The 15966-nt window shown below is 45.3% G+C and overlaps 1 protein-coding gene across 1 annotated transcript; it reads right to left on the bottom strand.

Annotated features, from left to right (window-relative positions):
* Window positions 1-5848: 5848 nt before the first annotated feature.
* Window positions 5849-11028, bottom strand: LOC141096390 (endogenous retrovirus group PABLB member 1 Env polyprotein-like). The gene is made up of 2 exons (XM_073582943.1): window positions 9071-11028; window positions 5849-8462 (listed from the first exon to the last, which is right to left on the bottom strand). The coding sequence occupies exon 2, from the start codon at window positions 8118-8120 to the stop codon at window positions 7008-7010; it is 1113 nt and encodes a 370-aa protein (XP_073439044.1). The 5' UTR covers window positions 8121-8462; window positions 9071-11028; the 3' UTR covers window positions 5849-7007.
* Between the last annotated feature and the right edge of the window lie 4938 nt (window positions 11029-15966).

Here is a 15966-nt window from a genome sequence, read left to right as displayed (position 1 = left end):
CAGAACAATTTTCAGGCACCTTTTCCCCTATAACACTAGGCAAAATTGCAAAAGCCTGAAGCCAATTAATAGACGTCTGGGGGATCAGACGCCACCACTGCTTCTCCTCTTCCTCTTTCTTACTGTCGTCTTTCCTACCCTTGTATAAATTACATTTCTCCAGATGAAGCAAAGAAAAAATTTCCACATACTCATTCTTCCAAAACCACTCCCTAATCTCCTGCTTATGATGTGCCCCCAATGGACCCTCAAAACACACATAAACCTCCACATTTGCCATGTCATCTATGTGAATCCAACATTCCTTTTCTTTCTCAGTTTGTACCGAAACAGAGACAGGTTCAGCCAGCAAAACTACCACTTGCTCTGTTCTGACCAGCCAAAAATGCCCCGTCACTTGCGGACCCACCCAAGCCGATAAATGCCCCTGCTCAACCATCCCACGATCTAACCTAGCCAACAAGCTCCGGACATTAGTCAAGGCCTCCCTGACGTCCCCACTTTCCATAAAGCCCAAAATCCCTGCACCCACAGTAGCATTAGACACAACTCCCTGACTACTGCTGAAAAAAACTGAAGGAACAGAAAATGGCAGATATGGACCAGACATGGACACATACTCACAGGCTGCAAGGGGGCTGTGGGCCCTCCAGCTGTAATGCCTGGATCCAGATGCCCCTGCACTGAGCTGACCAGGCTTGTCACCGTAACAAGCGACTGCCGTCACAACAATAGCGGCTCCACTTGGGACTTTGTCCCTTGAAGATGGTCAATTGCAAGAAGGGGCCTCAACCGATGGCTCTCCGCATGGGTATGTGCCTTGGATGCAGGAGAACACCCTGCTGCACTGCTTGAAGGAAGTGCCAGCCCGGTGACGTCAGAGGCCGAGCCGCCCACCAGAGAAACAACATCAATGACTTTATTGACATTCCCCGAAGCAGAGGCAGGCTGCCCGTCCGGGTCCTCACTGCGGCAGTCTCCCGTGACCTCAGGCCCCAGACGCTGGCCCGCACGCACCAGCTCCACCCCCTGACAAACACGAGGCGAAGGACCCCGCCTGGCAGTAGGATTCCTCCCAGGCCGGGGCCTGCTGGCTGTAGATCTTACCGGCGCCCGGCCTGGAGGGTCCCTGGAGGGGCTCCTGCACCTACTGGGGGCCCGTGGAGCTGAATCAGGGGATAATCTCTCTGGGGCCATGCTCTCCGTGACCACCGCTCCCGTGATAGTGCAGCAGCTACCAACCCCGCGCTCACATCCAGGATGCCCGCCACTCACGCCTCCAACCAGCTGGGAGGGTGGGAAGCTGCCGCAGCCCTCAAGCTCTCCAGAACGCTATCTGATGTGGACGTGGTGAGTATACTTCATGCACTAGAGAGCGGGAACTGACAGGGCCCCACCCTATACACTAACCCCTTTAATTAACATTCACTCCACCCTCCAACCCACTGTCATGTCGGCCTGCATGTACGCCGTGGGGGGAGGGGTGCAACTCCGCTCTGGCCTTACCTTTAATCCAACATTAATAAAACCTTAGTCTTGCAGAATTACCAGGATTATTACATAGTCATAGGTAGTAAGGGATTGTTCATTGTGTTTTTACCACAATATTCTCCGCTCGTTTTTCAAGAATAAAAAACGCTGCACCAGCAAAGTGAATAACATTTCTGAAATCTCATACACACGCTGTTTATTCTTTGCTTGTAGATTTCAACCATCATGGCATTTTTCCATTCTGCAGCGTGCCAGTTCTCTCAGAGTTTTATCAGTATTTTTATCTCTTTCAAATGAATAGTGAGAAAATGCAAAGAGAGATGGCATCATGTTTAAGGGTGTTGCAGCACCTGAAACGCGTAGATGCCATCTGTGATTTTAACATGAATGTTTTACTAGTCGCCTTTTGTAAAATACCTATTTGAATAAAGAAGATTGCATGTCCGTTGGGCTGGATTATTCTTCCTTTACTACAGTCTTCCAGTGTCGACACAGAGCCACCATTCCTGCTCTGGACTGCATGGGAATCACCTCACAGTGAGCTGGATAAACCCCATCTTCTCTTCTTGCAATCACTGTCCTCTTGCTCCATCTTTCTCTCTTTGTCTCTCTACTTGCCTCTACCTCCATCCCTTTCTTTCTCCTCCACTCTCTATATCTCTCCCTCCATCTCATTGTTATTCACAGGAATTTGTTACATGTAAATCAAATTTTGGGTTGGGGGATTTGGCAAAGATGGCAAATTCGAGTTTCAAACAATCCACTCATCTCTTGACCTGCGTGGTGTGTCCACTCATCTCTAGGCCCTGCTTCATTTGGATGGTGCTTCCTATGTCATCTACACAGTGAACCCCGTGGTGCTCCTGCGCAGGCGCACTTTCTCTGCTCTGCTGAGGGCAAAGTAAAGCACTGTCCTGCGCATGCACTGGTTTTACCTCCGGGTCATCAGCGCTCTTTGGTCTGTCCCTGCGCATGCTCACTATAGTAGATTACTGAGTAGTGTGTGGGTCGCCCTCCCAGGGCTGTGGAGTACTTGGTACCGGGCCGGTCTCTCAGAGGGGAATGTCACAGCAGCGATGACCCGGTCCGTGGCCCTGGACGCCCATGTAAAAGGGAATTAAGTGATGGAATAAAGTTTATGAGTGATTCGTGATGCCACCTGTGGTGTTCGACAAGGGAAGTGTTAAGCCGACGCTGCAGACAGATCCTCTGGGACAGATGGTGTGGTGCAGCAGTGATGTTATAGCCCTCCACAGGAAGGGCTGTAGTCCCAGGGCAGAGTAGATGAAGAGAATAGGGGTTGAGGAAGAGGGTGCAGTGTCTGGCACAGAGATGTAGCAGTGCTGGAGAAGTTGCAGAAAGAAGGCAAGGACAGAGCGGAATGTAGTTTCTTTACCTTTACTTTGTAAGTGCAGTCCAGGGTCCAGATTACAGATGGCACAGGAGATTATTAGCCTGGAAGCAACTCAGGAATCTCTCTCTGCAGATAGGTTGTGTAGTCTCCTCTCTAGCGCTTACTTGAGGTATATGCAGTACTGTATTACACTGAAGTTCCTCGTTCTTGTTCCCTCTCAGATCCACCTCGTATGGCAGACAGCTGTAGCCTTCTATCTCTTCTCTTGGCTCACCCGTTGCTGTTGTGCCTCCGAGTCTTGGGAATAGAGCATTTACAGCTTCCTATTCCTCTGGTTTCTGTTGCAGGACCTTCAGTATCCATACAACCATGGAGACCAGGCTCCAGATCATGCGCTCCAGCTGGGGACGAGCTCTCAACTCCGCTCAGTCTCCCAGCTTCACTCTCCATGTCTACACACTTTGGCCTCCTCACACTAACTCCTCATCTCCCTTCCTGGCCCTCAGAGAGCACTCCTCCCCCAATTCTGGTTCAGAGCTCCCTCTGCTGGCCCGAAGTGGGAACTGTGTTGCATGTTATGGTTAACTGCTAGAGAGACCATCATTGCTTCCAAGCCTGACATCACCCTCCCTGGAGGAAGGCAATGCCACTGTGGTGACCATACTCTTGGGGGCGCCACATGAGCCTCGCATAGGAGTGTGATGAGGACACTGTGTGGATGATGTAAGACTCATCATCCACATGAAGCAGGGCCTAGAGATGGAGTGTATGCATCTCCCAGGGCTAAAGATGAGTGGATTGCTTGAAACTCGAATTTGCCATCTTTGCTAAATTCCCCAACCCAAAATTTGATTTACATTTAATAAATTCACCACAAAGAGATAAAGTGAGTGAGACTGGAGGAGAGAGAAAGAGATGGAAGGAGAGGCAAGTAGAGAGACAGAGAAAGATGGAGCAAGAAGGAAAGAAAGAGAGGGAGGAAAAGAGTGAGATGGAGAGATAGGGAAAAAGAGAGAGCGAAGCAAAGATAGATAGTAGCCCTTGTTACCCTGTAAGGTCATAGGTCCAAATATCATTGGGCACTGTCTGCTCAAGCGCCCCATAGTAGCTGCAATTGAATACTGTATATGCCACTAATGCTTGATGTCGACTTGTAATCTCATAATAGATCCCTCATTGGTGGCGGCATCAAATACACTTTAAGTTTTCCTGACCCTAGGCCTCATTTATCAAAACTAATCAAATTTGATTCTAATTTCCTGAACCAATTTTTGGGGATTCGTACCCTCATGAATAAAGAAAAATTTACATTTTGTTGGATTCTTTTGAGGGGTTACCATGAAAAACTTTATACTCATTGTAATGTATAATAATTAGATCTTTCTCTTTAAGCAAGCCAGACTTATGGGACTTGGGGGGTGGAGACAAGAGGGATGAGAAGGGAAGTTTCAGTTTCACTTCTGTGTAGCATGGGAATGCAACTGTTATGCTGTGTGCTGGAGGACGAAGAATAAAACATATCTAAAGTTTAATACATTGAATTCTTCATAACGTGTGGATATTACAACTGGCGACGAGGATGGGATATAATCACCTACTGCTGTGAGTACGGACTCTATTTTACCGCTTCAAACGCCAGCACCACTGAGAGACTCTATCATGGCTGACTACTTGCACACATTCCCACAATTTGATATGACTGATGTCATTAATCTCTCCCATAACTGGAGAAAATGGCTAAACAGATTTGAGAATTTCCTAGAAGCCATGGACATAAAGGAGGAGAAAAGAAAGAGAGCTTTGCTCCTGCATTGTGCAGGCCCAGGAGTCTATGACATATACAGTACGTTACCTGCAGCAGAAACAGACACATACAGCAACTGCACTAAAGCTCTCACTGGCTACTTCAACCCCAAACAGAACATCAGATATGAAAGATATAAATTCAGGATTGCCAAGCAGCTTCCAGAAGAGTCCATAGACACTTATGTCACACGGCTGAAAGAGTTAGCACATGGATGTGCCTTTACAGATGTAGATGATGAAATCCTAACTCAAATAATTGTCACCTGCTCGTCTAATAACCTAAGGCGTAAGGCTCTGCAGCAGGATATCTCTCTACATGATTTGCTCAAAATGGCCCGTGCTATAGAAATAGCAGATCATCAGGCTACCGTAATGGAGAATGGGGATAAATTACATGTGCATAATCTCAAACAGAAAAATTTACCAGACAAACAAGCCCAGAAACAGAAGAAATGCTATAGATGTGGACAGGATTTCCCTCACCACCAGAACAAATGTCCAGCTATGGGACAAACCTGCAGTAAATGTGGAAAAGGGAATCATTTTGCAGCTGTTTGCAAATCAGCGCACTACAAGCCTCTGCTGCCTATGACAAAATCTGCAGATGTAAAAGTGATAAATCAGGACACAGAAGAAATGTCTGCGACTGAGAACTATGTGTTCACTACCTCTGTCACTGGTTCAGTACAGTCTCCCTGTGTTACACTCTCAATCTGCAACACTGACATTACCTTTACAATAGATACAGGAGCTTCAGTGGATATCATAGATGGCACTACATATGAACAATTGAAAACAAGGCCAGTCTTACAACAAGTGCAGACTAAAATCTTTCCTTATGGATCTAAAACACCTCTAGCTATAATGGGACAATTTGATGCTGAAATTAGATATAAAGAAAACAGGCAGAAAACCACTTTCCACACATTACAAGGATCGGGAGGCTGTCTTCTCAGCTATCACACTGCCTTGGAGCTAGGGCTCATCCAGATTATTCATACCATAACTGACCCTGCGGATATGGATGTACAAACTATGGTGAACAGCTTTCCCTCCCTATTTAGTGGTTTCGGAAAACTAAAGGACTCTCAAGTACACCTTCATGTGGATGACAATGTTCGTCCAGTAGCCCAGCCTCACAGGCGTATTCCATTTCACCTGAGACAGAAGGTAGAAAAGGAACTCCAATTGCTCATGGATGAGGACGTTATTGAAACTGTTACTGGTCCCACTCCGTGGGTCTCTCCACTTGTGGTAGTTCCAAAACCAAAGACTCCTGATCAAGTGAGACTGTGTGTTGACATGCGCCTGCCCAACACCGCTATCCAGAGGGAAAGACATATCTCACCTACGATTGATGACATCATTCATTTATTAAATGGAGCCACCGTCTTCTCAAAGCTCGACCTCAATAAGGGATATCATCAATTAGAACTGAGTCCAGAGTCCCGATACTTGACCACATTTTCCACCCATGTGGGCCTCAGAAGATACAAAAGATTGACTTTTGGAGTCTGCTCAGCAGCAGAAATTTTTCAGGATGCAATAAGGAGTGTCATTCAACACATCCCAAATGCCTTTAATTACAGTGATGACATATTGGTTTTTGGTAAAACTCAAGCTGAGCATAATCGTGCTCTATATGCTATCTTCGAATGTCTGCTTTCTGCTGGACTCACTTTAAACTGTCGGGGTCGTAAACGACAATGAATCCTCATTCACCAGTCATTCCAAATCATTGTGCGAGCGCAAAACATCTGGTACCGATTAAGAATGACTCAGACACGCAGCTGATTCAGTCTTAGCTAATGTCCTGCATCCACACCTGTCAGGAGCAGTACAACAACTGGCTTTTATTTACAAATACACAATACTATATGGAGTGTTAGGGGAAGGCGTGCATTAGGCGGGGTTTATGCAGTATACATCTAGTGTCCAGTCTCTCTCTGATTCGTCAAAACGTCTCCCGATGGTTACTTCCTCTTCACATTCCTGAGTTATCTTTTTTAGGAGAAATGAAACTTAACTTAACTCTTTAGACACTGAATTTAAGTGAAAGTGAACACTGGCAGCCATCTTTAATACAGTTACATTTGCATTAGCAAGCAATTAGGAAAAACTTATTGTTTCACAGTATAAAAATATAAAAGTTATATAAGAAAATATATTTTCACCTTGACAATCCCCCCTAAACACTAAGTTTTTCCCTTAATGAAAGATCCTTCGAGACTGTCCATGTGATGGGAAAAGGGGAGGTGGATTTCTTCATCCAGACACCTCAGAAGCTCTCCCCTAGCGAGAGGCCTCCAGGCAGCTGAACCCTTCACTAACCTCACATGGAGTTCTCCCGCTGTCCCTAAACTAAGTCTCTTAACATCATCTGAGAATGGGGGTTTTTGTCTACTCTCTTGAGGGGAATATACTTAGGGATCTTCCCTAGATCAGTACCATCGTACTCTGGTGGGTCTACTTCTTGATTGAGGAAGGTGCCAGTCGGAGTTGCTTTGGCAATAACCTTTTTATACAAGGGAATAACACAACAAAGAGTTATTGATCCAATTACAAGGAGGGCAATCAGTACTATACAAGCTTGTTGAAGGAATTCCTTGAGTCCACCCAACCAGCCGGAAAAGAAAGATGTGTCTACTCCAGCATTAGTTTTCAATTCTGCTGCTAACCCAGTTATCTTTTTAAGGGCTATCATGGTTTTTCCATTCACTCCAGAGTTCTGAGGGATATAGGTACAACACTCCTCTCCCACCATCCCACAAACTCCTCCTTTCTCAGCTAATATCATATCAAGGGCTAGTCGATTTTGGAGTGTCATTCTAGTGTTAGGGCCCAATTCTTCAACTATACCTTGGAAGGCATCTTGGCTGAAATTGACAAACCTTTGTTCACTGTAATATATGTAATTGATCCATTCAACATTTTTATTAATCTGCACCTGTGGGATTATAGAAGCAAAGCCAGCATAGATCTGGTTCTGGGCTTTAAATTGGTCAGGCACCCCCCTTGGCACTCCAATAGCATCAATATATACTAGTGGATCTTCTTCATAACTCATATGGAGCTGATCGAGGCTTCTCCTTTTCCTGGTAGGTTCATCAGGTATCTTTAGATCCCAGGGTAGAATCTTGAACTGCATAGCTAGTTTAACAAGGGTGCATTGGCCTGTCCAGGCATTCGGCAACCTAGGACGGAGCTTACCATCTCCACATAACCAATAAATGTCATACATATATTGTGTATGTTTGATTAACAAGTCAGTATCTAGAGAACTATTCTCTTTGCAGAAACCTGTCTCGAAGATCCCTACTGGTGTACCTGTGGTGTCGTGGGAATTATAGCAGGTGTAATTGTCAGCTAATACAGTTACTTCTCCTGGGACCTTTAGTTTGGGTTCCTTATGAATTAGTGGGACGTAATCTGGGCAATCAGTGGGCTTCAAACCTTTCAACAAATTCATAACACAGGCAGTGGTGTTTAGGTATGCTCTGAGTATTCAACTGGTCATTCGGAATAACAAAGGTAGCTGGAGTCAAAAGACCCAGAGTACAAGCACCTTTTACCCCTACTGGCAACCATTTATATGCATTGTCTCCACATACCCAGAACATGTCACTAGGTAGGTCCCATAGGGCTGAATGTTGTAATACCAGTCTATGAACTAAATCTATGAACGCAGATACATTCTGAAGCATACACCAATTTGGAAGTTGTCCTAAAGGGCTACAATACCCTACATCGGGATTTCTACAGGTGGGAGTTCCTTTCTCATATCCAGATGACTCGTTGCAAGGTATATTACCTGAAATATTAAAACAAGTTTCATTATTGCCCTGGGGAAATAAATTGGAATACTCCCAGGACGTGTTATGCAACCTTCTTTCTAGCAGTATTGGTTTGAAGGCATCAGTAGAGTGGGAAGTTACATTAAAACTAACTTGTAGGCCATACATTGGAATTTGCCCCAGGTAGGTTAACCGAGTTCTATTCCTGGGTACCCAAGCCCCCCCTTTATATGCCAGATATTGAAGGTATGTGTTACTTCCTGAAAGATTACCCTGCCACCAAGGGTATCCTACCCATCCCACAATAGGTATACCAACAGTTGTGTTCCATAACTTCACATTATTTGTGGCATTATTAGCAAGTGTATCAGAACAACTGGTCCAGGCAAATAATTCCTCGGGTGGCACAGGAATAACAAGGAACGGAATACTAGTGGCCGATATTGGTGAATGTGTGCAGATCCAGCAATCTGCTGGAGACTGAGTGTCTTTTGACCAATCATTTAGTATTTTTTCATGATGTTGTATAAACTTATTATTCAAGGACATTGGAGAATTTAGATTGTCCCACGCAGCTACCATTATTACAGATAATGCAACAAAACCAAACCAAAACATTATGCACTCTTATGCTTTGTTAATTCCTGTGGCTAGTTTGCAATGCGATGCGTGGATCCAGGTTGGTCGTCCTTCCAACTTAACAGAAGTAGGCGTTGTTAGGAGTACTTGGTAAGGTCCTTGATATCGGGGTTCAAGGGTCTTTCTGGAGTGTTTCTTGACATATACGTAATCACCAGGTTGTAGACAGTGAGTTCCTTCCACACTATCTGGATCTGGAATGGAAGAGAAAACTAGAGAATGCATTTGAGTTAAATGCTTTTGCAACTGGATTACATAACTGTCAAATTATCCACATTGAGTGTTAAGACCTGTGGGTAGTACAACCCTGTGTTCGGTGGTCTTCCAAACAGTATCTCGAAGGGTGACAGTTTAGCTTTCCCCGTGGGTGTGTACCTTACTGAGAATAATGCTAATGGGAGACACTCTGGCCATGGTTTATGGGTTTGCTCCATGGTTTTCTGTATTTTCAATTTTAGTGTCCCGTTCATTCTCTCTACCTTCCCTGAACTCTGTGGGTGGTAGGGTGTATGAAATGCTTGTTCTACACCTATCATTTGCATTACATTTTGCATTACCTCAGCAGTAAAGTGTGTACCTCTGTCTGATTCAATTGTTTCAGGGACACCGAATCGTGGTACTAGTTCCATCACCAGTTTCTTTGCAGTAGCTCGAGCTGTAGCCGTTTTCACCGGGTAGGCCTCTGGCCATCCAGAGAAGAGATCTACACATACTAGGATATTTGCATACACTCCTACCTTGGTAGCTGTATGTCGTCAATCTGCCGTCTCTGAAACGGGTAGAGAGGCCTAGGTGTCGCTTTCTTAGGGACTTTTACTGTTTTACCTGGGTTGTGCTGTGCACAGATGAGGCATGATTGTACAAGTTTCGCGGCTGCGCAACTGAAGCCAGGAGCGATCCAGAAGGCATCTACCATGGCACACATGTGACTTTTTGAGGTGTGATTGGGGCCATGTGCTGCTTGCGCCATGATTGGGAACAGGGACTTTGGTGGGCACATTTTATCCTTATTCTCCCATACTCCATTTGAGTTCAGCTCAGCTCCCAGTCTCCCCCGGTGTACCTTCTCTGTTTGGGCAGCCTTTTGCTGGAGGGATTTCAGGACATCTAGACCCAATGTGGCTGGAATACGCTGACTCCCCGCCACCGTCCACTGCTCTCTCTAGGCCGCCTTGTGCTATTTTAGCAGCCTCGTTCGCCCTTCTGTTGCCCTCTACCTCCACGGAGTCACCTTTGTGTGTGCTTTTACCTTGACAATGCCAACCTGGACTGGTAACATCAATGCCTCCATCAATTGTTTCACCAGCTCTGCATTTTTAATGGGCTTCGAATCTGTGAAAATATTAGCGACTTTACCTGCAGCGGCTCTACACGCCTCAGTGAGTGCCTTCAACTCTGCCTCCTGCGCCGACATGTGAGGAGAGAGTGGTTCCGCTCGGATTACCTCATGTGAGGATACTACTGCATATCCAGTGTAGAATCGTCCATCCTGGTGGTATCTGGGGCCATCTACAAAAAAGAAACTCAAAGTCTGCATTAGGAACAGGTTTTTCATGAATGTGTGCAAACCCAACTGTCTCCTGACTCATCAGTTCTATGCAGACATGTTCATGCGTCATGTCAAAGTATCCTTCCTCACTTGCTAATATGGTCACCAATTCCCCCTTTTCTGAATCCACAGGCAGGAGGGTGGCTGGATTCAGAACGTTACATCTTTTGAGGAGTGACATACTCAGGAATTAGTAGAGCACACTCAAGTCAGAGCTGTCTGGCCATAGACAGATGTTTTGGTTGAACTTGTAGGAGTATGGCATGGATGTCATGTGGGGAATAGATTGTCAAAAGAAACGTCAGTGTCATCTCACATGCCTTCCCTATTACGTCTCCACTTTTTTCCTTGTGCTCCAGCATACATGACAGGTCGTTTTATTGTCCTTGTTTGCTCAATTTTTTAGCTACCTTAAGGAGGTCTTTTGGATCTACATGTCTTCATTCAGGTCTGGCTGTCTGTACTGCGTCTCGTAAGTCTTTGTTCATACCGTCAATGAATGCATCCACCAGTATTCTAACATCAAGTGGGTTTATGCAAATGTACCCCATGTCTGCCCATTTCAGCTGTAACCGTCCAAGGTATATCTCTACTCTCTCTCCTCTTTGCTGTGTCACATTAGTCAGGAGTACAGACTGCTCTGATTGTTCCACTGCAGCCCATTGTCTTAGTGACTCACAGTACGTCTCCCCAGATCGTGCAGATTTATCATCCATGCCCCAAGCCTGATTCTTTGTCACATCTGTGTGTCTTAATTATATGATCTAGTGCGTCACCTGCCTTTAAACTCACCAACCTCTCTAAGTCTGCCCAGGTACACTTATATGTTTGCTGTACTTCCTTTATGTGTCTGTAAAACGGGAATGGTTGGTCTTCAGGGGCAGGCAGCTGCTTCAGCAAAGCTAGCTGGTCAGAGGGGCTCCAGGGATAATACACCTGTATCTTTCTTATTCTAGTCACACTTCAAGGTCCTGAAGGGGTTGGCCGTCTGATGTCTACTGTCAGCTTACTCCTCAAGGGCCAATGTCCCCACTACCCACTATCCACACTATTATGTCAGCTTCTTATGATCTTGTCTGGATAGGATTTAGTGCAATTCTCTTAGGTCAGTAGCACAGGTCACACAAGTAGCTATTCAGTCTGGATTTGTCTGAGTCTGACCACAGTGTTTACAAGTCCATCTGTTTTGTCTGGGTCTCTGTTTACACTTTGTCAATCAAACATTCATAATACACCTTCCACACTGCTGCACATTCTCAAGCATCATTTATTCACTTGCTATTTTCTTCCCTTGTCTGTGCCTTTTTGTACATCCAAACATTCACACTCTGGTATTTTTGCCTTTTTCAATGTTTGTCCCACTTGTTTTACTGCTTCCTTCCTTCTCTGTCTCTTGTAATTTGACACAATTTGCTATACAAATCAATCACACAACTAGAAGCAGGTTCAAACACATTAATGACCAAGCAATCACTTACAATTCCCTTCTAAATTAGGCACCATATCTTACTTTTAACTTCCAATCTTCAATTAAGTACTGTTGCTTTAAAATGCACAAATCTTTCAGCGTGTACCTTACGGATAGAATTACAGAGAATTTTGAGCACAGCTCACACTCAGCAGAGATAAGAGCGAAGGGAGAAGAAAAACTGTGCAGCGGTATCCTTCACCCCTCCCGTCAGAATGCAGCGTCGTCCTTCACAGAATTCTGTAGTTCTTTAGACTTATCAAAATCAATTTCTACAAAGAAACTCAAAATCACGGGATTTCACTGTAAGGGCAGATAACTGTATAATGAGATTAACCATGCCTTGCCCTTTTTAGCTATCTGTTGGGCCAAACCACCTCTATGTGACAGGGTAGAGTTAGCTGGGTTCACTATGGCTCCTACCTGGTGGGTAACTATGTCCCCATACCCCACTGAGAAAAGAACCTGGGAGCCCTGAGGTGTGATGTAATAGCGTGAATGACAGGGGAACCAGATTTCAGGGTCATGGGGCAACCTAGAGGATTTGTTGAGAGGGGTAGGTAGTGGGCTCCTTCCGGGCCGGGGGGATTCGAACGGACCTAATAGCAGTGGCGGGGCAGGGGGAATTGTAGCAACCTGATTGTCAGAATCTTCTGATCCCTCATCATCTCCGATAGCTTGGCGCCTCATACGCATTACGGACCGGAAAGCCGTACTGCCGGTCAGGGCATCAAGAGTGAAGGGACCTTGACCAGGTTTATTTACAAATATCACAGTGGGTTGCACCGGGAGACTAGGCCCAGAGGCCGGAACAGAAACAGGAACATTAGAGGTGGGAACAGCATCGGTCGGTGCCGGAGGTTTCTCAGGAAGTGGTGGTCCCTGATAGTACTCGCCGGAAAGTGTTACCAGCGGACATAGTGGCTGGGGAGGAATTCCGGGTGCACCAAGATGGCTGCCGGTGGAGGCGTGGCATGCCCCACTTCCGTCCATGGTCTGGGCGGAACCCCAAGGACGGCCCGCCCCACACACGGCAGGTTTCCACCCAGGTTGGATTCTGCACGCCACAAACAGGACACACCCACGTTTCTGGAGAGCTCGTCTTGTCGCCATTATAGGGCGGTGGTTGGGACTGCATTTTCATCATCAGTGGCACGGCGGCCATTTTACAATCTATAAGATCACAGTTCAAAGGCATTTTATAACCAAACACAGGTTCCGCATTGTCTGATCCTCCTTCCCCATCAATCTCTTTCCATCCTTCATTCTTCAAGCCTCGCGCAACTCGCAGATGAGCTTGTGCTTGTTCTAACAATCCTTTATCTTTCAACATGCCTCGTTTGTTCTCTATGAGATTATGCCACATAGCCGGCTGTAATCTCCCTGACGAGGGCAATCCTACATGCTTATACAATCTCTCAACATTCTTGACTGCCTTCTTGCCTTCCCGTGACGCTACTATTGCCTTGACCTCCACAGCATCCTCATCTAACTTGTGGGGCACAGACTTCTTCTGCTTTAAGATACGCAGCATGACTCTTACAGAATACTATGGTTCTCTGCAGAAAAACCACTGGTAGCGATATCAACACTGATGTTCCACAGTACGGAGCCTCACGTTCGACGTACTAGGAAAAGAGCCTCGCGCTCAATATTTCCTTTCCCTAACCTTGAACAGCAGTGATTAACAGATTATCCTGCCACGATATTCCAACAGTCGGGAGGCGGTCTCCTAGTGAGAGCCCTCCACAGAAATACAGGTGGTCCCTTCTCGGGACGTCTTAATTACCTAGCTGGTACAATATCACAGAGGCTGCGTCTCCTATCCCTTCCTCTAGGTTGCCCCACAATCTGCAACTAGCTCAATTTATCACTCCACTTCACTACTAGACAATAGTCACGGGTAGGGTGGTTGAATGGAGTACAATGACCGGTGGAGGAGGTGTGGTGTACACGAGGACGCGCATAATGCGACGTATCTCAGTTGCTGGTTCAGAGCGTGGCACAGGATCGCACTCAGTCTCACCACTCGACCGGTCACCCCTCAGACCCAAGGAGACCACAGACAAACCAATAACGGCTGAGACACTAGCAAGTGTGACACATACAGTGTATATGATCTCACTTACCGTGTTTTGGAGGGTGATCAGTCCTCGAGGTCAGCCACTACAGGTATCATCCACAGACATCCAGGCATGGGTCCAGAGGAGCCTCGGATCACTGTCCACGCCCCACGTTGGGCGCCAAATTGTCGGGGTCGTAAACGACAATGAATCCTCATTCACCAGTCATTCCAAATCATTGTGCGAGCGCAAAACATCTGGTACCGATTAAGAATGACTCAGACACGCAGCTGGCGTGCATTAGGCGGGGTTTATGCAGTATACATCTAGTGTCCAGTCTCTCTCTGATTCATCAAAACGTCTCCCGATGGTTACTTCCTCTTCACATTCCTGAGTTATCTTTTTTAGGAGAAATGAAACTTAACTTAACTCTTTAGACACTGAATTTAAGTGAAAGTGAACACTGGCAGCCATCTTTAATACAGTTACATTTGCATTAGCAAGCAATTAGGAAAAACTTATTGTTTCACAGTATAAAAATATAAAAGTTATATAAGAAAATATATTTTCACCTTGACAAACAAAGAGAAGTGCGAGTTTGACAAGGGTTCATTAGAATTCTATGGTCACATCTTCTCGGCAAAAGGAGTACAACCCGACCCCAAGAAAGTGGAAGCTATCAGAACAGCCTCAATTCCACAGGATACCAGTGAAGTGCGTTCTTTCCTTGGAATGGCAAGTTACTGTGCTAGATATATTCCGAATTTTTCAACAATCAGCAATCCACTACGGGAACTTACAAAACAAAGTTGTATTTTTCAATGGTCTCAAGACTGTCAGGCCTCTTTTGAAACAATTAAAAATGAACTCTGCTCGACGACCACTATGGCTTATTTTGATCCAGCTCTTCGAACTGAACTGATTGTGGACGCCAGTCCCATGGGACTGGGTGCTATTCTAGCGCAATACAAGGATAACAATCAAAATCCTCACATCATTTCTTATGCAAGTAAGAGCTTAACAAACACTGAAAGAAAATATTCTCAACCTGAAAAAGAAAGCTTGGCAGTTGTCTGGGGATGTGAACACTTTCACTTATTTCTCTATGGAGCTCCCTTCACCATTGTCACAGATCATCAAGCACTTCTTGCAATTTTTGGAAATCCCAGAGCTAAAATGCCTGCACGAATTGAACGATGGGGCCTACGTCTACAGGACTACAACTATAAAATTGTTCACAAACCTGGAAAATACAGCAATCCGGCTGATTATCTTTCAAGACATCCTACTAATGATGATATACCTGTGCATTCCTCCATTGAAGAATACCTACGTTTTGTTACAGATCATGCCGTGCCAAAAGCACTTTCTCTTGATCAGTTTATAAATGAAACAACAAAAGACAAGACACTCTGTGCCCTAATACAAATCATCCAAAATCGAAGGTGGCATGAAATTCAAAAGGAAAAATTTCCTGATTCTGAGATTGATCTGAAAGAGTTAAAACTATTCTCAAACGTACGTGAGGAATTATCAGTCACTGAAGAACACCTCATTCTTCGAGGTACCAAACTAGTTGTACCTAAGACTTTGCGTAACTTAGTCATACAGATAGCACATGAAGGTCATTTAGGAATTGTTGGCACAAAGAAGTTACTCAGAGAAAAAGTGTGGTTCCCAAACATGGATCACTTGGTGGAAGAAAAGATTAGACGCTGTTCTACTTGTCAATTAATCACTCCATCATCAAACTTAGAGCCATTACAAATGTCTCCGTTACCCACTGCTGTCTGGGAGGAAGT

This window comes from Dendrobates tinctorius, unplaced genomic scaffold (genome assembly GCF_039654945.1).
Source record: "Dendrobates tinctorius isolate UK_male_01 unplaced genomic scaffold, ASM3965494v1 ptg000075l, whole genome shotgun sequence".
Taxonomy (NCBI): domain Eukaryota; kingdom Metazoa; phylum Chordata; class Amphibia; order Anura; family Dendrobatidae; genus Dendrobates; species Dendrobates tinctorius.
This window is presented reverse-complemented; position numbering and strand designations above follow the sequence as displayed.